Source organism: Oncorhynchus masou, chromosome 22 (assembly GCF_036934945.1).
Source record: "Oncorhynchus masou masou isolate Uvic2021 chromosome 22, UVic_Omas_1.1, whole genome shotgun sequence".
In the NCBI taxonomy this organism is placed as follows: Eukaryota; Metazoa; Chordata; class Actinopteri; order Salmoniformes; family Salmonidae; genus Oncorhynchus; species Oncorhynchus masou.
This window is the reverse complement of record NC_088233.1, coordinates 26,386,628-26,409,886: the sequence shown is the minus strand read 5'-3', so window position 1 is coordinate 26,409,886 and position 23,259 is coordinate 26,386,628. Positions and strand designations below refer to the sequence as shown.

Genomic DNA, 23,259 nt, shown 5'->3' with positions numbered 1-23,259 from the left:
CTGACTGCCCTTGACCAGCACAAAAACATCCTGTGGCATCCTGCATTAGCATCGAATAGCCCCTGTGATATGCAACTTTCAGGAAAGTTAGGAACCAATATACACAGGCAGTTAGGAAAACTATGGCTAGCTTTTTCAAACAGAAATGTGCATCCAGTAGCACAAACTCAAAAAAGTTCTGGGACACTGAAGTCCATGGAGAAAAAGAGCACCTCCTCCCAGCTTCCCACTGCACTGAGGCTAGGAAACATTGTCACTACCAAAAAAATCCACTATAAATGAGAATTTCAATAAGCATTTTTCTACAGCGGGCCATGCTTTCCACCTGGCTACCACTACCCCAGTCAACTGCCCTGCACCCCCCACCGCAACTCTCCAAGTCTCCCCCATTTCTCCTTCACCCGCATCCAGATAGCTGATGTTCTGAAAGAGCTACAAAATCTGGACCCTCTCTTTCAAAAATTATCTGCCGGAATTGTTGCAACCCCTATTACTAGCCTGTACAACCTCTCTTTCGTATCCCAAAGATTGGAAAGTATCCGTGATCATCCCCCTCTTCAAAAGGGGGGGACACTCTAGACCCAAACTGCTACAGACCTTTATCTATCCTACCCTGCGTTTCTAAGGTCTTCGAAAGCCAAGTTAACAAACAGATTACCGGCCATTTCGAATCCCACCGTACCTTCTCCGCTATGCAATCTGGTTTCAGAGCTGGTCATGGGTGCACTTCAGCCACTCTCAAGGTCCTAAACAATATCATAACCTCTATCGATAAGAGACATTACTGTGCAGCCGTATTCATCCACCTAGCCAAGGCTTTCGACTCTGTCAATCACCACATTCTTATCGGCAGACTCAACAGCCTTGGTTTCTCAAATGACTGTCTCGCCTAGTTCACAAACTACTTCTCTAATAGAGTTCAGTGTGTCAAATCGGAGGGCCTGTTATCCGAACCTCTGGCAGTCTCAATGGGGGTGCCACAGGGTTCAATTCTCGGGCCGACTCTCTTCTCTGTATACATCAATGATGTCGCTCTTGCTGCTGTTGATTCTCTGATCCACCTCTACGCAGACGACACCATTCTGTATAATTCTGGCCCTTCTTTGGACAAGATCCAACTGCTCTTAAATGCAAGTAAAACTAAATGCATGCTCTTCAACCGATAGCTGCCCGTACCTGCCCGCAAGTCAAGCATCACTACTCTGGACGGTTCTGACTTAGAATAAGTGGACAACTACAAATACCTAGGTGTCTGGTTAGACTGTAAACTCTCCTTCCAGGCTCACATTAAGCATCTCCAATCCAAAACGAAATCTAGAATTGGCTTCTTATTTCACAACAAAGCATCCGTCACTCATGCTGCCAAACATACCCTCGTAAAACTGACCATCCTACCAATCCTCATCTTCGGAGACATTATCTATAAAATAGCCTCCAACACTCTACTCAACAAATTGGATGCAGTCTATCACAGTGTCATCCGTTTTGTCACCAAAGCCCCATATACTACCCACCACGGCGACCTGTACACTCTTGTTGGCTGGCCCTCGCTTCATACTCGTCGCCAAACCCACTGGCTCCAGATCATCTACAAGTCTCTGCTAGGTAAAGCTCCGCCTTATCTCAGCTCACTGGTCACTATAGCAGCACCCACTCTTACCACGCACTCCAGCAGGTATATCTCACTGGTCACCCGCATAGCCAATTCCTCCTTTGGCCGCCTTTCCTCCCAGTTCTCTGCTGCCAATGACTGGAACGAATTGCAAAAATCACTGAAGCTGGAGACTCCTATCTCCCTCACTAGCTTTAATCACCAGCTGTTAAAGCAGCTCACAGATCACTGCACCTGCACCTGTACATAGCCCATCTGTAAATAGCCCATCCAACTACCTCATCCCCATACTGTATTTATTTATTTATTTATCTTGCTCCTTTGCACCCCAATTTCTCTACTTGCACATTCATCTTCTGCACATCTATCACTCCAGTGTTTAATTGCTATATTGTAATTATTTCGCCACTATAGCCTATTTTATTGCCTTACCTCCCTTAACTTACCTCATTTGCACACCCTGTATATAGACTTTTAATTATAGACTGTATAATTGACAATATGTTTGTTTATTCTATGTGTAACTCTGTGTTGTTGTATATGTCGAACTCCTTTGCTTTATCTTGGCCAGGTCGCAGTTATAAATGAGAACTTGTTCTCAACTAGCCTACCTGGTTAAATAAAGGTGAAATAATAATAATTTTTTTATAAAAAAAATAAAAAAGGTCACAGGCAAACATCAAGGTTTGTACAGTTTATACAAACCATCGCTGTTGGAAATCAAATGCTAGGCTCGAAGCTAGAGGAATTCATGTGTTAATTAATGTATTGTTTATAACATTGGTTGCGTGTCGAGATAGAATGTTGGTTGCATGTTGTGTTTGTCCGTTAGCCCAGGGCTTTGGAATACAAGTATGACTAAAGCTTAGCCCAGGGATAAAAAATGCTTGTTTGAACACAGGCTAATCTAGTCCAGGGCTAAGAACAGTGCAGTGTGAAAAGGTCTATACAGGACTAGAGGGGAGGAGGGGAGGAGATACTATGTTCAAGGGCAGGAGAGAGAAGTGTGTGTGTGTGTGTGTGTGTGTGTGTGTGTGTGTGTGTGTGTGTGTGTGTGTGTGTGTGTGTGTGTGTGTGTGTGTGTGTGTGTGTGTGTGTGTGTGTGTGTGTGTGTGTGTGTGTGTGTGTGTGTGTGAGAGTGTGTGTGCGTGAAAGAGATAGAGAGAGCATGCACGTTTACTGTACATGTGGGTGTCAGCATGGATGTGTGTGGTATTCCTCTCTCCCTGTAAACCCACTGTAAAACCACCTGAGTGTGGGGATTTGAAAATGTATTCTTTCTCCCTGCTCTGCTAGATGCTCAGAATGATATTAATCAGACTTACCTTGGCCTGGCCTCAATGTTGCGCTGCTGAAAAAGAAAAGGGAGACAGTAGTTGTAATACAGAGGCCAATAACACAGAGGTGCTGTAGCTACACAGCTGGCATGCCTTCACAAATCAAAGCTATTCACACTTAGCAGTTCTTTAATACATTCACATGGTAGGAATTACTATATACTTACTATATCACTACCTGTAGATGACGTATACTACCCAAGGACAAAAAAGGGTTTAAGAAAGTGTCTGAGTATGAGTGTCTGTGTGATACTGGCTTTGAGACAGTGCCTTAATGACAGCTTTACAGTGTGACTTAGTAAGCGTGTGACCGTGTTACTGAGTGACTGTGAGTGTGAGACAGTGGCTTTCACATATCATTGTGTCACATGAGAGGAGAGTAAATTAATAAAGCAGTGGAGCTCTACTCTGACAGTAGACACTGTTCACACTTTAATTAGCAGCCACCAGCCCAGACACCAGCTAGTGGAGGACCACAGAGACTAACTATACAGCACTGTACTGTATCTTCCCTCAAAGAGCCCTGAGCCGCTAACGCCATCTCTCTGCTTTTCATTAAAACAAGACTACAGAATACTGCCATAGTTCTTCCCACTTAGTTCCCACATCTCATTGGAATTGGTGCAGAATTCAAATGAATTCACAAGGTGAATGTAAAAATAAGAACATATTGTGAGGCCGGGTGGGGTTTAGTTTACCATTAAACAACGGGTGGGTCTAATCCTGAATACTAATTTGTTAAAAATGCATTCCAGTCAGTGTCTATTTGACAAGTTACCACCGGCTAAATCTGTGACGTTAAAATGCCTATTTACTCTGTTCCATCTGACTGCATAATCCACTGTCTCATCAGCCCAGCCAGGCAACATATAAACTTCATCTCCGCTATAAATAGCATCTAGACATTATCTCACATTTCTATTTCGACTAACATTTAATTTTCAACAGTGGAGATTTGTATTAATCTTGCTGTTTGTCTCTCCAACATTTGCAACAGTGTTTCAATATTCAAATTCGATCTATAGCTGTCCCATAGTAATGAGTTGGGATGAGACAGACAGGCAGGCAGCCTTTCTCAGCCAGTAGAAATCATGAATCAGCATCATTTTTATGGATATATACAAAGAACTGTCAATAGAAAACAGGTCAAATGAAACTAAATGTGTAGCTAGTTTGCTGTCTTTCCAGCTTCATATTGAAGTGATTGTGTTAGCTGTGTTGTTGGGTACCTCCTCTGAACAACAGTGTTCTGACGATAAAGCACATTTTCACAACAGGCGATATTGCGCGTCATTAGCTCATTGTTATGGATGTATCCAAATAAATGTCAGTAGAAAACAGCTTAAACAAATGCAGCTAGTTTGCTGTTATTCTGGCTGCACTGTTTGACGTGACTGTAAATTAGCCGTAGTTGGCTAGCTAGAAAGCAAGCGATTAGAACAGTGTCTCGGGCCTAACAAAACCTGTACCAATATATCCTCCAAACACCGGCTTCTCTGGCATTATCACTTAATTGTAACCCAGGTCCGATATAGGTGACAACATATTGTAGAATGAGTGGTCTACAGTGATGGCAGTAATTGTTCAGTCACTATGAGCTTTACTTCCTAGACTATTGGTTGTCTAAGATCAGCCCCTCTGCCCCTCACTGTGAACCAGGTCAGAACCATGTTAGGTCTGGTTCACGACCAGGTCAGGACCAGGTTAGATTTGGTTCAGGACCAGGTTAGGTCTGATTCAGGACCAGGTTAGGTCCAGTTCAGGCCTGGATCAACACAGTCCGGACACCTGGCATTTAATGATTGACTAATGGCTGATTGGACCAGCTGACTATATATTCCTCTGCCAAACTCATACACACACTTGCTCACACAGAAATGTGGACACTACTGTAACTTGCTTACACAAACAGCCACACACATTCTAGTACGCACAATAACACAGACTCATACAGGAGCAAACACACCTCACACAATTCAATGGAATGTGTTTCTTTGTGTATTGATGCACTGGGGCATGTGAAAAAGTCAGTGTGCATGACTGTCTATCTGTATGGGTGGAGGCATTCCTTCCTGTCTGTGTCGCTCTTGGAATACGTGTGAGTGTGACAAAAATGTGTATTTCAGAAAGTCTAATCAGTGTCTGTGTCAACACGATTATGTGCACTGTACACACAGAGCAAATACATTTTGGTACTTTCCTGGCAGTCTGTATAGTACAACGTAAGCATAGGTAAATGAGTGTGCTCGCTCTGATTTATTCTGCTATGTGTGTGTGTTCTCTGACTATTTGTGTATGTTACGTGAGGTGATGTGTGTGCGTGTGTTCTGTGAGACAGCCTGAGAGATGGTTTCCTCCGGGGTGACAGATAAGTGCTCAGTAATCATGGTGTGTGGTGATTGGAGGGTAAACACAGTGGCGTACGTCTATACAGCTGCTTACCTACTGCCCGCACCACTCTTTATTGATTTAATGATAGATCTGTAGATTACACTGAAAAACAGGAGCCCATGCATTTCTGTAATACATAACAAATGGCCCATTCTTTATCAGTCTTGCCTCTAGTTAGACTAACTGCTTAGCGAGCACACACACACACACACACACACACACACACAGAACTGAAACTCGCTGGAGAATGATTAGATTGTGTGTATAAGTTGGTGTTAAGGGCTTCTTTCTATCTCATTCTCCATTTCGTATCTCTTGCACACACACAGAGATGTAAATGCATGCACACACAGCCTTTTTATTTGTACCTCATCATGCACACACACAAAATGAAATATTTTACATCAGCAGATTTCACAAAGTGCTTATACAGAAACCGAGCCTAAAATCCCAAAGAGCAAACAATGCAGATGTAGAAGCACGGTGGCACACACACACCTAAGTGCCACTGTAGGAGCTCAGACAGTCTCTCTCTTGCTGTCTCTCTCTCTCTCTCCTCGATGTCTCTAAGTCACAGCAGGCATTACTCACTGCAGCAATGACTTCCAGAAGAGAACAAACAGGGCAACCATCACCATCCAATTAGGGCCTTAATGAACTCGGGCCTACCACTGGCCCATTTCTCAAACCAGGAAACCAATCGGCAGGCCGACCACAGCCACTAATACAGCCCACCTTCCGACTCTCCCTGACTGCATGACTGGGAGCCTGAAGAAGTTAAAATATAGCAGATGAGTAATGGGCCAGCAGGATCTTTAATTTAACCCTGTAAGTAATAAGAGCTTTATCTTAACTAGTATGAGGGAGGAGGAGTGTGTGGAGAAGGGGTGTGTGTGCATGTGAGAGAGAATACATGCACAGTACCAGTCAAAAGTTTGGACACCTACTCATTCAAGGGTTGTTCTTTATTTTTACATTGTAGATGTTACGACTTCTGCTGAAGACAGCCCCTCTCCTTGTTCGGGTGACGTTCAGCGATCGACGTCACCGTCTGTCTAGCCATCGATGCTCCATTTTTCGTATATCCATTTGTCTTGTCTTGTTTCCATACACACCTGGTTTACATTTCCCCAAATAAGCTACTTGTATTTAACCCTCTGTTTCCCATCATGTTTTGTGTGTAATTGTTTTCATGTTTGGTAGTGTTAGTTTACACGCTCTACTTTTATGTTCCATTTTTTTGAGCGCGTTTGTTTCATGTAGTGCTCTTGTTTTTGGAACTATAATAAAAGTGCGCCTGCTCATTGTATCTGCTCTCCTGCACTTGACATCGCCTCCAATACACCACCCTGACCGTAGAATAATAGTGACGACATCAGAACTATGAAATAACTCATATGGAATCATGTAGTAACCAAAAAAGTGTTAAGCAAATCTAAATATATTTGATGACAGCTTTGTACACTCTTGGCATTCTCTCAACCAGCTTCATGGAAGTAGTCACCTGGAATGTATTTCAATTAACAGGTGTGCCTTGTTAAAAGTTCATTTGTGGAATTTCTTTCCTTCTTAACGCGTTTGAGCCAATCAGTTGTGTTGTGACAAGGTAGGGATGGTATACAGAAGATAGCCCGATTTGGTAAAAGACCAAGTCCATATTATGGCAAGAACAGCTCAAATAAGCAAAGAGAAACGACAGTCCATCATTACTTTAAGACATGAAGGTCAGACAAAAACCATCAATATGAAACTGGCTCTCAAGAGGACCGCCACAGGATGGAAGACCCAGAGTTACCTCTGCTGCAGAGGATACGTTCATTGGAGTTACAGGCGTCAGAAATTGCAGCCCAAAATAAATGCTTCACAGAGTTCAGTAACAGACACAACTCAACATCAACTGTTCAGAGGAGACTGCGTGACTCAGGCCTGCTTCAAAGAAACCACTACTAAAGGACACCAATAACAAGAAGAGATTTGCTTGGGCCAAGAAACACGAGCAATGGACATTAGACCGGTGGAGATCTGTCCTATGGTCTGATGAGTCCTGAGATTTTTTGGTTCCAACTGTCGTGTCTTTGTGAGATGCAGAGTAGGTGAACGGATGATCTCCCCATGGTGGGTTACCACCATGAAGCACCATTATTCCTCCTGCACCAAACTGCATTCGGGCAGTTAGCGTTCTCCTGGCATCCGCCAAACCCAGATTCGTACGCCGGGCTGACAGATGATGAAGCGTGATTCATCACTCCAGAAAAAGACATTCCACTACTCCAGAATCCAATGGTGGCGAGCTTTACACCACTCCAGCCAATGCTTGCCATTGCGCATTGTGATCTTAGGCTTGTGTGCGGCTGCTCGGCCATGGTAACAAATTTAATGAAGTTCCCGACGAATAGTTGTTGTGCTGACATTGCTTCCAGATGCAGTTTGGAACTTGGAGTGTTGCAACCGAGGATGATATCTACTTGCTTCAGCACTCGGTGGCTGAGCCATTGGCTGAGCCATTGTCTCTCCTAGACGTTTCCACTTCACAATAACAGCATTTACAGTTGACCGGGGCAGGTCTAGCAGGGAAGACATTTTACAAACTGACTTCTTATAAAGGTGGCATCCTATGACGGTGCCACGTTGAAAGTCACTAAGCTCTTCAGACCATTCCACTGCCAATGTTTGTCTATGGAGATTACATAACTGTGTGCTCAATTTTATACACCTGCCAGCAACAGGTGTGGCGCCAAATCCACTCGTTTGAAGGGTTGTATATATAGTGTATATAGTGTAAAGTGTTGGTCCCATGTTTCATGAGCTGAAATAAAAGATCCCAGAAATGTTTAAATATGCACATAAAGCTTATTTGTTTCAAATGTTTTGCACAAATTTGTTTACATCCCTGTTAGTGAGCATTTCTCACTTGACAAGATAATCCATGCACCTGACAGGTGTGGCATATCAAGAATCTGACTTAACAGTATGATCATTAAACAGGTGCTGGGGACAATAAAAGGCCACACTAAAATGTACCGTTTTGTAACACAACACAGTGCCACAGATGTATTTTGAGGGAGCATGCAATTGGCATGCGGACTGCAGGAATGTCCACCAGAGCTGTTGCAATAGAATTAAATGTTCATTTCTTTACAATAAACCACCTCCAAAGTTGTTTTAGAGAATTTGGCCCTATGTCCAACCGGTCTCAAAATTGCAGGCCACGTGTAACCTCGCCAGCCCACGACCTCTACATCCGGCTTCTTAACCTGCAGGATTGTCTGACACCAGCCACCCGGACATTTTATGAAACTGAGGAGTATTTCTGTCTTTAATAAAGTATTTTTGTGGGGACAAACTCATTCTGATTGGCAGGTCCTGGCTACTCAGTGGGTGGGCCTGGCTCCCAAGAGGCCTATCCCCTCCCAGGCCCACCCATGGCTTCGCCCCTGCCCAGTCATGTGAAATCCATAGATTAGGGCCTAATGAATTTAATTTAATTGACTTATTTCCTTATATGAACTCAGTAAAATCATTGTGAGAAAACATATCTGTGTATATTTGTGTATTTGAGTAATGGTGTGGGCATGTGAGAACATAACCTTGGTAGAGATTGGTATGTAGAATAGGTGGTAGAGTATTTCCAGCTGTTGTGTGTGTGTGGGTGCATATGTGTGTGCAGTCAGAGGACATACACAGCTACACTTAAGCCCTTGGCTATGCAGTGCAAAACATGTTTACATCTAAGAACCCACCATAGTTTTACACACGCTGCTTTCCAATAAAAAGAAGCTTGTATAAAGTGATTTTTATCCCTGTACACTTCATACCAATCAACATGAAGCTGCCTGCTATGCCTTTCAGATATCCTAGTGTGATAGGTCAGATATAAAGTCTTTGCTGCTTTAAACAGACCCAAGATCAGTAACTACCTCTACCTTGACCATGGTGGTGTATAAGGGAGAGATGCCTCACCGCTGGTCTGGGGCTCGGGCCAGGTGCTCCTCCCTGGACTAGGGCTGCTATTGCGGCCCCAGGCTGTGCCCCAGCCTGGTCCAGCTGGCCCAGTTGCTGTGTGATGCAGGCCATCTCCTCCTGGAGCCGCTTGGTGTGAATGGTGATCTCAGCGATATTCTCAGCGGCGGCGGCAGTCAGGAAGGCTTCCTTCAGGTCAACCAGGTGGAGGGTCCTCTTCTCCTCCAGACGAACCAGCCGGTAGAGGTCATCAAACTGACTGTTGACATACGCCTCCAACTGCTCTGTAGACATCTGAAGAGACAGAGGGAAGGAGAAAGAGAGAGAGATATGGTAAATATTTCAGTTCAACTACTTTTGGAGAGAGATGGAAGGAGAATGTGAAGAAATTAGAGGAAGAAGAGGAGGATGAGAGGGTGTGATAGTCTGTCTCATTGACTACAGACACACATCTACAGACACACGCCCCTTATTATAAATTAATGTTGTTTTTGTCAACAACACTTTTCGCATTCAACTGGTCTATAGACATGTTATTAGACGGATTATAAACCAGCCTTAAGATGGAAACGAAGGTGAGAGGGGGAGTGTGTTAGGAAGATGAAGAAGGTCAAATATGGAGAAGCACATGAAGAAAGTGAGAGAGAGTTCATTAAGGTGAGGAGATACATTACTGTCATTTCAAATGAACTTGAATGAACTACCTTTGTAGGATATAAATGATTGAGATATAGACCTAAAACAGGGAAAAGAGACAGAGATGTAGAGAGTCAGTGCATAACTGTAGAAGTAAAAGAGAGACGAGGAGATTATAAAATAACAGAGGATGATGGGGTAAAAGACTAGAGCCAGAAGGTGACAGAGAGAAGGAGGAACGGAGAGCGACAGAAAGATGAAGAGAGAGAGAGGGATAGAGAGAGAAAGACAGAGACAAAGATTTCACTTTTGTTAATTATCTATTTCACTTGCTTTGGCAATGTAAACATATGTTTCCCATGACAATAAAGCCCTTTGAATTGAGAGAGAGTGAGAGTGAAAAGGGGATGAGGCCTCAACCTCCTCTTTTTCTCTGTTTCTCGCTCTCGGAGTGTCATATTAATGATCTTCCTCTCTCTCTCTGTGCAGGGCCGGTTCAAGGCATAAGCGACATAAGCGGTCGTTTAGGGCCCCCGGTCACTAAGGGTCTCAACTTCCTGTTGAGAGTAAGAACAGTAGAATACACTAGGTGTAATTTCAAAATGTGGTTGTGCATCAGCAGTTTTTCTCTTGTTATGTCAGTCAGTGACAGTCACTCAATTAGTCATGTCAGCTATCACTTTTTAGATTGGTAGTTAGTCTAGCCAGCTTTCTAAAGTTGTAGTAACCATGGCCGAATACCGACATTTTTCAAAAAATGAATCTTGTTCTAGAGACAGCTCTGCAGAGTGGTCACGAGCTGGTACAGCCACAAAGTCATAAAAATATTTTTTTAAACCTTAACCACACTGTTAACCATAATGCCTAACTAACCTTAAATTAAGACCAAATATCTAAATGTTGGTTTTCATGAATTTTTACAATATAGCCAAGTTGGACTTGGCAGGTGGTCTATCTCAGGGGAAATCACTCAGTTATGCCTCCAGGACAAGACTCATGACAATAAGAAGGTGCCCAGGGGCCCTTACCTCCAGGAGGCTCCTATTGATTTTGTTAGTCATTCTTCTTCAGATATCATATTAACATGGCATAAGTCATTGCAAAATCTGTAGAATTGCAGTAAATTAGTAGTTAATCTCTGCCCCATGGTAAAATTAGTAGAATTGCATGAAATGTGTTATACAACTGCGACATTTTCTCTTCGCCCCATGGCAAAATGTGTACTAGAATTGCAGAATATTTCCTTTAAAATTACTATATTTTCTCTATGCCCCAAGGCAAAATGTGTAGAATTGCAAGAAAACAATTATACATTTTCTCTTCACCTTGAAGAGAGGGGCCACCAAAATGTTTTGCCACAAGATGGGGGAGGGGTCTCCCAACCAAATCTCGCTTAGGGCCCCCAAATCCTAGAGCCAGCCCTGTGTCTGTGCCATGTGGTTGCTACCTGGTTGCAGCCTTGCATGGTGCATCTCCTCCCCAGGCCCTCCTCCATGGCTCCAGTCTGCAGATAGAGTCTTCAGAGCCCCTCTGCCATGCCATCTGTTTGGCTTTCAGGGCAGTTGAACTGCTTACTGAGACTCCCTGTTAATCCATTTCCCATCTCCCAATGCCGCCGAGCTCTCTTCGGCTATGACTCATTAGAATATGACACCTCCCATAGCAGACCCCTCACTGGGACGCCTCGCCTCCAACACAACACAACATTTGATTTGATTTGACAACGTAGATGGTGAAGCGTTGAGGAGCACCGCACAGCCCCCAGTCAAGGTCCCCTGACACCCCTTATGCCCCTCAATGCCCTCACGTCATCTCACTTCCCTCCCACATCTACCCTCCCCTCCACTCATCCTTCCCCTCCCCATAACTGCTCAAGTGGAGCTGTTTCACAGAAGTTGCCAAAGCTGGGGGCATTGGGGACCAAAGTCTTGTCAGTTATTGGCATCTCTGCACAAGCAATCAGATTCTCCAAATTACTCCCTAACTCAACAAAGAGATGTAACATTTTTGATTTACTTCCTTCATATGGGGGAGTTGAAAAATGTCTATCCTTCATTCTGATTCCAGGTGATCGAATCACAGCAAATTAGTAGTCAAAGAACCAGTGTACTGATTCTAGAAGTGACTTTTTCTGTCCCATATCACCTTTTGGCGGGTAATTCCACGGCAATGGAACTACGCTTTGGCTCTGATTTTTCACTTTGGCATACATTTTAAACAAAAACCATTGATTTCAAAGTTTAACAAACTATAAAAGTATATATGGGTTCCCGAGTGGCGCAGTGGTCTAAGGCACTTCATCTCAGTGCAAGAGGTGTCACTACAGTCCCTGGTTCAAATCCAGGCTGTATCACATCCGGCAATGATTGGGAGTCCCATAGGGTGACGCACAACTGGCCCAGCGTCATCCAGGGTAGGCCGTCATTGTAAATGAGAATTTGTTCTTAACTGACTTGCCTAGTTAAATAAAGGTGAACAAAAAAATAAACAAGGACTACCTTGAATAACTTGCACAGAAAACACAGTTCCTAGAAGAACTGTGCAGATGTAAGTTTGGTAACAGAATTACAGTAAAATATCCCTCAGTTGTTTTAATGCGACCACGTTTTCCAAAAATTGTTGAAATATACACTACCAGTCAAAAGTTTGGACGCAACTACTCATTCCAAGGTTTTTCTTTATTTTTACTATTTTTTGCATTGTAGAATAAAAGTGAAGACATCCAAACTATGAAATAACACAGATGGAAACATGTAGTAACCAAAAAAGTGTTAAACAAATCAAAATGCATTTTATATTTGAGATTCTTCAAAGTCGCCTTGATGAGAGCTTTGCACACTCTTGGCATTCTCTCAACCAGCTTCATGAGGTAGTCATTCTGGAATGCATTTCAATAAACAGGTGTGCCTTGTTACAAGTTAATTTGTGGAATTTCTTTCCTTCGTAATACATTTGAGCCAATCAGTTGTGTTGTGACAAGGTAGGGGTGGTATACAGAAAATAGCCCTATTTGGTAAAATACCAAGTCCATATCATGGCAATAACAGCTCAAATAAGCCCCCATCATTACATTAAGATAAGAAAGTCAGTCAATTCAGTAAATTTCAAGAACTTTTAAAGTTTCTTCAAGTGCAGTCACAAAAACCATCAAGCGCTATGATGAAACTGGCTCTCATGAGGACCGCCACAAGAAAGAAAAATCCAGAGTTACCTCTGCTACAGAGGATAAGTTCATTAGAGTTACTAGCCTCAGAAATTGCAGCCCAAATAAATGCTACACAGAGTTCAAGTAACAGACACACCTCAACATCAGCTGTTCAGGGGAGACTGCGTGATTCAGGCCTTCATGGTCGATTTGCTGCAAAGAAACCCCTACTAAAGGACACCAATAATAAGAAGAGTCTTGCTTGGGCCAAGAAACATGAGCAATGGACATTAGACCATTGGAAATATGTTATTTGGTCTGATGAGTCCACATTTTAGATTTCTGGTTCCAACTGCTGTCTTTGTGAGACGCAGAGTTGGTGAACGGATGACCTCCGCGTGCGTGGTTCCCATTGTGAGGCATATAGGAGGAGGTGTGATGATGTGGGGGTGCTTTTCTGGTGACACGGTCTGTTATTTATTTAGAATTCAAGGCATACTTAACCAGCATGGCTACGACAGCATTCTGCAGTGATATGCCATCCCATCTGGTTTGCGCTTAGTTGGACTTCCATTTGTTTTTCAACAGGAAAATGACACAACACACATCAAGGCTGTGTAACGACTCTTTGATTAAGAAGGAGAGTGATGAAGTGCTGCATCAGATGACCTGGTCTCCACAATCACCCGGGCTCAACACAATTGAGATGGTTTGGGATGATTTGGACCGCAGAGTGAAGTAAAAGCAGCCAACAAGTGCTCAGCATATATGGGAACTCTTTCAAGACTGTTGGAAAACCATTCCAGATGAAGCTGGTTGAGAGAATGCCAAGAGTGTGCAAAGCTGTCATCAAGGCAAAGGTTGCCTACTTTGAAGAATCTAAAATCTAAAATACATTTTTGGTTACGACATGATTCCATATTTGTTATTTCATAGTTTTGATGTCTTCACAATTATTCTAATTATTCTACAATGTAGAAAATAGTAAAAATAAAGACAAACTCTTGAATGGGTAGGTGTATCCAAACTTTTTCTAAACTATTCCAATCTGTAAGTGGCTGAACTTATTTCATCGTTATTGAGATGGTTGTTCCCATTTAGATTGTTTACGTAGTCTCATATAATAATCTTGTCTACCTTCGCACCCATTCTAACTGAGTTGTGTGTGAAAAAAGGCACAATTGTTGGCTATACTATCTGTGGCTGGATTCCAATAAGAATGATATACCATTTTGCAAGCCAGAAGAATATGACTTGCCAATGTGGCCTGCAAACAAGGAGATTCAGACCGGTGTGTTAGGTTAAAACGAGTCTGTTAAAGTATGGTATTGTAAAACAAAGTAATGTATAGCCATAAATAATTCAATTTTTATGATAAAATATTGACTTGTTGATGGCTACAAGACTGAAAGCCATCAAATGCAACAATCATGTCTCTGTCACTAGCAAACACAGTCGTGGGTGGTACTGGTACCTCTAAAATTCACTCAAAAGGCATCCTGAGAGATAAATATGGAAATAAGGCTTTACACCTTAGTGTTAAAACAACAACCCAAAACGAGTTACTAATTCCCTAACACTGAGAAAGTGTAACAGCATCAGCTCTAATGAAGTGATACAGGAGAGGTGTTTTCTAAAAACAAATGTAATGTATGTAATTGGCATGTTATAGAAGGGTCCTTTTTGTATATTGAAATCACGGGGTGCTTTCACACACTTGTAAAATCTATGCCATGGTGTACTGAAGCTGTTCTGGCAGCTCGTGGACGCCCAACACACTATTAAGACATGTTGGTGTTTCCTTTATTTGGTAGTTACCTGTAGCAGCAGGCATACATGGAGAATGGAGAAGCTGGATAGGGGAATCGGCTTGAGTCGAGCAAAACGGAATATAACATTGCAGATAAAGTTTGGAATGACACAATTTAATGTGTACAACATCTAAAGACCTGCATCACTATACTGAGAGCTTTGCTGTTTCTAAAATGACGTATTTGGGTGTTTTGGGAGCCTTTGTTCATGTTTTTCAGGACCCCATGCTACATAACAAGGTTTCTCAAAAATGTGAAATCACAAAAAAAGGACCCTTCCATAACATACCATTTACATAAAAAATAGAGATCTGGTTGTAGAAAATTTAACTTCTCCTGTAATTAAAGTCGGAATATGTTACACCCGTGTAAGTTTATCAACACTCAGAAAACTATTAGTTTAAAACTATTTGAGATGGTCAAATATACTTTCTAAGAAAGTTTTCAAATTTAACACTGTGGTGAAATTCCGATCTCAAATTTACTGTGTACATGTCATCATTCTGACACGGTGACACATTTTCTCACCACCTCTACTATCTTCCAGGGCCTCCAGTGAACCCCCATGCCCTCTGCTGCTGGGTCCCTACAACTCCTGCACCAGAGGGGATGGTGCGCGCTCCTAGCACTGGCCCTCTGTTTATGGAACATGGCCCTCTGCCCTTGGACCTCTCTCCCTGGTAGTCCTGATAGTGAGAGGGGAAGCAGCCATGCGTGCTAATCTTAATTTACACTGGAGCAGACTGAGACCTCCAACTGGGGCCACCGGAGAGAGAGAGAGAGAGGGTACAGGGCTCAACAAGGGGAGGGGGGAGTGAAAGAGATAGAGAGGGCACTGGCAAGTGTGTGTGCATTGGGCCACTGTGCCTCTGAGGCTACACGAAGACAGACATCGATTGTTTGGTATCAAAATGTTAAAGACGGAACGGCTCTTTGGTATCAACATGTTACAGAGAAGAGTTGTGATCTGTGTTTGACTAAATATAGCAAATTTCTTAAACATTGGTCATGAGAGAGAGGGTGCTGTGCACATGACTGCAGAAGTCTATACAGTGTACACTCCAATGAAATTGACAACGGACAGTGGCTCCTTTGGGGTTGGAGATTCAGAACGTGGTGCTACCGATTAGTACTGATAGAGAATGCTAACAGAGCCAACACTAAGAAATAGACCAAAGCAAAAGTCACAACCAGCTAATCATGTCATTTATAAGAAACAGGGAAACATTACCTACTTAGCTCCAAAACAGCTAAAGCCTGTATGTGTTTACACAATCCCTTCCTTATGAATTAATATTACTAATCAGATATAATAAAACAGAGCATAAGTTTCATTAGTTATAGTTCTATTTAAAATGTAGATATTGTTTAGTCATTATTCATAAAATTCCAGTTGTGTATCGGAGGACGCATGACTTTCAACCTTCGCCTCTCCCGAGCCCGTACGGGAGTTGTAGTGATGAGACAAGATAGTAGCTACTAACAATTGCATACCACAAAATTGGGGAGAAAAAAAGGGGGTAAAATTCAACAACAAAAAAAAGACAAAATACTTGTATTTTGAAATGTATTTAATTAAAATATATGTATTTTAAAATATAGGAATACATTTTCAAGTAGCCGGCCCTAGAAGCAACATTCTCAGTAACGGCTACAGAAATGTTTTACTTGCCATGACTGCAATATGTTGTTGTTTATCAACCTTGGTTGCATTGTAATTCACTCTGGATAAGAGTGTCTGCTAAATGACCAAAACGTTAAAGTATATGTGAAAATGAACATACCAAAATGAACTACAAAGCACACTGGGTATTTTTATTGGCCTTGTTTCAGGGTCATGTCTAGATGAGATACAGCTTAACCTAATTCTCCTAACCTGCTGCGTAAATTCCCCTAAAGCTGCCAAGAAAAGTACATTTTTGCAAAAGCTATATCCCTTCTAGGCAAAACCTTGTTTCAGGGCGGAGCTCATAAGAATAATACTCTGCGTGCTTTGTGATTGTCCATTTTTACATACGCATTAAGTCAATTTAGCAGACGCAGCTTACTGATCACTGCACCTGTACACAGCCCATCTGTAAATAGCCCACCCACCCAACTACCCCATCCCCATATTGTTTTTTAGTTTTTTTGCACCTAAGTATCTCTACTTGCACATCATCATCTGCACATCTATCACTCCAGTGTTAATGCTAAATTGTAATTATTTCGCCACTATGGCCTATTTATTGCCTTCTACATTTGCAAACACTGTATATAGATTTTTCTATTGTGTTATTGACTGTACGTTTGTTTATTCCATGTGTAACTCTGTGCTGTTGTTTTTGTCACACTGCTTTACTTCATCTAGGCCAGGTGGCAGTTGTAAATGAGAACTTCTTCTCAACTGGCCTACCTGGTAAAATAAAGGTGAAATAAAATAAAACAAAAAGAATAACACAACATAGTGACATCAGACTTCTGATACCAATGCAAAGTGAAAGGGGGCCAACAAATGGTGAACCACTATAAAACAAGTGGTATAGAAAAGTATTTGGTATTTTGAAAATACTAATTAGAGTTCTGGAAAGTATCTTGTTACAAAATACATTAGAGTGTAGTTCAGCCCAGCGTAATACAAATTATATAATACTCAGAAGTAACTGAAATGCACATTTAAAATACATACTGCGCATCTCTGTGTACACTTGTTATGAAACTTTCTGTGAAGGTCATTTCCTCCCATATATGTCCTGCTGGTGCTCACCCCCAGTCTCAGGATCTGTGTAATGTTTTTAAAAGGGCTAAAAAGCATTAATGGAACATTAGGAGCAAATGACTTTGAACGGTCAGTCCCTCCCTCTGGCAACAATGGCCCCACTCCAAATGAACACTTTTCCAGGGAGATCCAAAGCCCCATTCTGCACTCTCGCTCTGTTCGTTATCTGCATTTCTCTGCCAGCAATCACATTTTCAGAATTCTCCACTAACTCAACAGAGGAGAGCTAACATGTTTTATTTACTTTCAGTGGCGTGTATTCATGGATGCCAAGGGAAGCCAGACTTCCCCAAACAATTGACTGTGTTTCATCATTTTCCTTCAATTCACAAGAGGCTGAATGTATCTCACTGAAGAAAGCATCCAAGCGAGCGAGAAATTGCCACTCTCTGTATGTGTAAATCATCTATCTGATGCCGTCTGGTCAAAAGTAATATGACATTGTTGCCACCCATAGCATTGAATGCAAGGGAAGCCAGCGAGCACTTTGCCTCCCTTGATAAAAAAAGTATAAATAGCAAATCAGCGTTGAGCTAAACTAAGTGAGCTCAACTGTGAATGGTCCTGGCGAACCCCAAAAAAAGTGTCAAGGAAAGCCAGTTTGGATTTGGCTTCACTCCAATCACATCACATTGAGTACAAAGAAAAATCTGATTCTGATCCAACCATAAATTCTTAAATTGTGCCCCTGGCATGAGAGGATGGTAAAAAAATGTAGCTAGATGTAATAGGTTAATGTTTACTAACTGGCCTGGCGCATTGTTGTCCATGAAAGAAATTTAAGTTTGGGAGCAAGAATTTTAGCCAGGTAGCCTAGGACAACAAAAAATAAAAGCATGTACTGTATGACAGAGTCATAGACCGTTTTGTCAACATGAACGAGCGGAGGATGGCATTGTCGTTTCTATACAAGTAGGGTGAGTCAACATGTTTTTCCACCACACGCACGCACGCACGTGCACACACACACACACACACACACACACACACACACACACAGAAATCAGAACCATGGACAGCCACATCATAGTTAGCTTCCATTGATTGGACTAAATTGTTTTTGGTATCTTTTAGGTGATTTAATGATTGTGAGGTTGAAAATGGGGCTGGCATAGTCAAGGCAGCTCCTGGTTTCTTTGCGACTTGCGGTAACGTCCCGTGGTTCTAACAATAGTTGTTTAGTAGTCCGGAAATGTCAGAAACATTAACTTGCTTGACCATGCTGTAGGTCATGTAACTGTTTGGTACATTGACAGAGGTTACTCTCCGGTTTTGTGATGAAACAAAGGTGTGGTTGAATTTATTCTGCCACTGTGTCTTCTTATTGTCTTGGCGTAAGGCCTATATATCACGGTCGCAAGGCATACAAACTAACAGGATATAGAGCAAACAAGGCAATTATCACAACACATAGGTTGTAGATTGGCTTTTTTTCTGTCTTGGCTCCCCAGTGATTTTACTCACGCACTGCTGCTGTTTACTTTCACCCTTTTTAACTCTAAAGTAATGTAAAAATGGGGAAAGCAAGGGAGGGAAAGAGAGGGCCTATGGCATTCTAACGGCAGGAGTTTCAATGCCCTGCGCCTTTCACGGTTGTGAAGGAAAGTCAGGTACAGTGAGCTCCTGGGCAATGATACATACAGAAATTAAATTATAATGCTGTGAAAGGAGAGAGAGAAGGACAAAGAGAGGGAGAGGCAGAGAGAGAGAGAAAGATTGAAAGAGCAGGAGAAAGAAAGAAATAGGCCAACAGTTTAGTTTGTCCCATGCATATCTGTCTGTTCCTTGCATCACTGTGACAGCTTCAATGTGTACTTTTCTAGATTTTCTGAAGCAGGGAAAAGGGTAGGAGCAGGAAGGTGTGTTTGTGTGTGTTCGGTGCTCCTAATATGGGCCATGTCTGAAGCGAGCGAGCGAGAAGCAGCCAGCAGCTCCACCCCAGCAGGCATTGTGCCACTGACTGCATTATGCAGAGGAAACAGTAAATAAAATATGAGACAGAGGTAAATATGCTGACTACCTGCTGCCTTGATCCCCCCGGTTAACACACTGTTTGTTACCTGCTCTCAGAGACAGACACATAGACACACACGCAAGCACGCGCGCGCAAGAAGAAGCTGTGACATTTGAGAGCGTGGAGAGGACACAGCGACAAATCCACCTAATGGTTCCTGACAGGTCAGCCTGTGAATATGGAGGGAAGTGGATTTTCCTGAACACGCCACACCTCTCTGGTGATAGTACAGAAGACAAAAGGTCCAGGAAGGCCTGGGGGCAGCAGGAAGGCCTGGGGGCAGCGTTGATATTTCAGTATGATAAATTGCCGGGGCTGGGGCTGCCCATAAGAGTATTACCTTTTCAAAGGGTGTTCAAATGAACCTGCTAGATTATGGTGCATAGCTGCAGGTCAGCTCTCAGCGGGAGACAGAGTTATGTAACGACACAGCAGAGCGTTAGGCCTGCAGGGTTCGCTGGGAGGCCAGGTACAACACTGTTTATGGTAAATAAATTAGACCTGGCTGGTTAGCACTGACCTAACTCCCAGACCTGCACACACGCACACCATTTGATTTCCAGTGACTGTGTCCCCACACTAACCTATCTGGGCAGGAATTACAGCTATCCTTTCCAAGGTCGACCTGGAATAGTGAGTCTATTTCAGTTGTTGTGTGTTTTAAATTGGTCTACCTGAGGTAGCTTCCCGAGAGGGATAACAGCTTTCTACTAATAACACTCTATTAACAGGACCCCTGCCAAATAACCTACTCCATGTCAAACATGCATGTTCAATAACTTCACTAAACAATAAACTACCTAGAGGGAGACCTACAATCACTAGCACTGTATGAAAGCAATACAGGACCTTGTACTGTGTCTCAGCAGTAAACAAGGATGTTGTGACGATATCTTGTCTATAGTCCTGCTCAACAGAGCCATGTATGTGTGTCTGGGAGGAGATGAAGACAGATTTAGGTGGTGATGTCATAAATCTCTAGGTTCTTAGACAGGGAGCCAAATGGAAGCCCTCCCAGTGAAAGGAACACAGTGAATAGATGGGAATAATTGGCTCCCATGTATACCCCCTCAGTCTCATTTAGGATGTAATCTCTGTGTAATCCATCTTTAGCTCACAATAGACTGATATGTCATACTGCCACTGACGGGATTCGTTGTTATAGAATTTGAAGGAAAGGAATCATCATCAGATGTTCTCGTTCAAAGCAATGTTCCGAGGTAGAAACACCATCGGCCATATTGGAATGTTACTTGGAACAGTTTTGTTGTACTGACCTCAGGGTTGGTCCACTTGGGCTTGATGTGGTCAGCCATGTTCTGTGTGCAGCCCAGCAGGTCGTAACCCTCCCTGCTCTGGAGGAGAAAAAAGACACCACAGAGACACAGTCAAGCCATATGAAGTTGGTTTTTAAATTTGTAAAATTCCATCACTCCTCAGCTTAGTCTTTTATCATTCTAAATATTCCTCAGAGGAAAAATTCTGACAATTATTATCACACTTGATTCATGACTAATTGGTACTACAATGATAATGTGTTAATTCGATATATATATATATATATACTGTATATACTGCTCAAAAAAATAAAGGGAACACTTAAACAACACAATGTAACTCCAAGTCAATCACACTTCTGTGAAATCAAACTGTCCACTTAGGAAGCAACACTGATTGACAATAAATTTCACATGCTGTTGTGCAAATGGAATAGACAGCAGGTTGAAATTATAGGCAATTAGCAAGACACCCCCAATAAAGGAGTGGTTCTGCAGGTGGTGACCACAGACCACTTCTCAGTTCCTATGCTTCCTGGCTGATATTTTGGTCACTTTTGAATGCTGGCGGTGCTTTCACTCTAGTGGTAGCATGAGACGGAGTCTACAACCCACACAAGTGGCTCAGGTAGTGCAGCTCATCCAGGATGGCACATCAATGCGAACTGTGGCAAGAAGGTTTGCTGTGTCTGTCAGCGTAGTGTCCAGAGCATGGAGGCGCTACCAGGAGACAGGCCAGTACATCAGGAGATGTGGAGGAGGCCATAGGAGGGCAACAACCCAGCAGCAGGACCGCTACCTCCGCCTTTGTGCAAGGAGGAGCAGGAGGAGCAATGCCAGAGCCCTGCAAAATGACCTCCAGCAGGCCACAAATGTGCATGTGTCTGCTCAAACGGTCAGAAACAGACTCCATGAGGGTGGTATGAGGGCCCGACATCCACAGGTGGGGGTTGTGCTTACAACCCAACACCGTGCAGGACGTTTGGCATTTGCCAGAGAACACCAAGATTGGCAAATTCGCCACTGGCGCCTGTCTGGAGACGCCGTGGAGAACGTTCTGCTGCCTGCAACATCCTCCAGCATGACCGGTTTGGTGGTGGGTCAGTCATGGTGTGGGGTGGCATTTCTTTTGGGGGGGGCCGCACAGCCCTCCTCAGGTAGCCTGACTGCCATTAGGTACCGAGATGAGATCCTCAGACCCCTTGTGAGACCATATGCTGGTACGGTTGGCCCTGGGTTTCTCCTAATGCAAGACAATGCTAGATCTCATGTGGCTGGAGTGTGTCAGCAGTTCCTGCAAGAGGAAGGCATTGATGCTATGGACTGGCTCGCCCGTTCCCCAGACCTGAATCCAATTGAGCACATCTGGGACATCATGTTTTAGTGCAGGTCTGGGAGGAGATCCCTCAGGAGACCATCCGCCACCTCATCAGGAGCATGCCCAGGCGTAGGGAGGTCATACAGGCACGTGGCCACACACACTACTGAGCCTAATTTTGACTTGTTTTAAGGACATTACATCAAAGTTGGATCAGCCTGTAGTGTGGTTTTCAACTTTAATTTTGAGTGTGACTCCAAATACAGACCTCCATGGGTTGATAAATTTGATTTCCATTGATAATTTTTTTGTGATTTTGTTGTCAGCACATTCAACTATGTAAAGAAAAAAGTGTTTAATAAGAATATTTCATTCATTCAGATCTAGGATGTGTTATTTTAGTGTTCCCTTTATTTTTTTGAGCAGTGTATATATTTTTTAAATTGTAATTTAGCAGATGCTCTTATCCAGAGCGACTGACAGTAGTGAGTGGATACAATTTTGTACTTAATCATCATTGTCCTGATAATACCCTGCTAATATCATGATAATTTAATGAAAAAGTCTTGATAATGTCCTACTAATGTCTTGATAATATCCTGCTAATGTCATGATCATTTCCTGATAATGTATGTCGGAGTGTAAATGTGGCAGTGATAATGTCCTTAACTGTCATCAAAATTGTTAAAAGATTTGAAAAACAATTCTGAAAACGCAACAGTTGGACAATGGATGAAGATACTTCAAAGTTTTAGAATGTTTTAAATCCTTCAGATATTGAACGAATTATTGCACATAAAACATTTTGCTGGCACAGACAAATAATTAATGGAGTTCAGGGATTATGATGAAAATTAATGTATTCAATGTATTGTCAAATTTTACTTATTATTAATGCACTCATATATAAATCTTCTCATGGTATCAGGTATTTGTTACAATATGTTGTGTTAGAATATAGAACAGTATATGTGCCTAGTTAGCATAAATAAAGTGGGTT

The 23,259-nt window shown here is 42.5% G+C and overlaps 1 protein-coding gene across 4 annotated transcripts in view; it reads right to left on the bottom strand.

Moving 5' to 3' along the window:
- The window catches only part of LOC135509244 (tripartite motif-containing protein 44-like), an 80,081-nt gene that overhangs the window by 41,398 nt on the left and 15,424 nt on the right, over nt 1–23,259 (bottom strand). For 2 of the 4 annotated variants that reach the window (XM_064929736.1, XM_064929735.1), the window contains exons 3-5: nt 20,942–21,019; nt 9,301–9,594; nt 2,938–2,963 (exon numbers count right to left, since the gene is read on the bottom strand). In XM_064929736.1, coding sequence (XP_064785808.1) covers nt 2,938–2,963; nt 9,301–9,594; nt 20,942–21,019 — 398 coding nt within the window. The remainder of the gene's footprint in view (nt 1–2,937; nt 2,964–9,300; nt 9,595–20,941; nt 21,020–23,259) is intronic. The other 2 variants (XM_064929737.1, XM_064929738.1) reach the window with 2 other exon arrangements.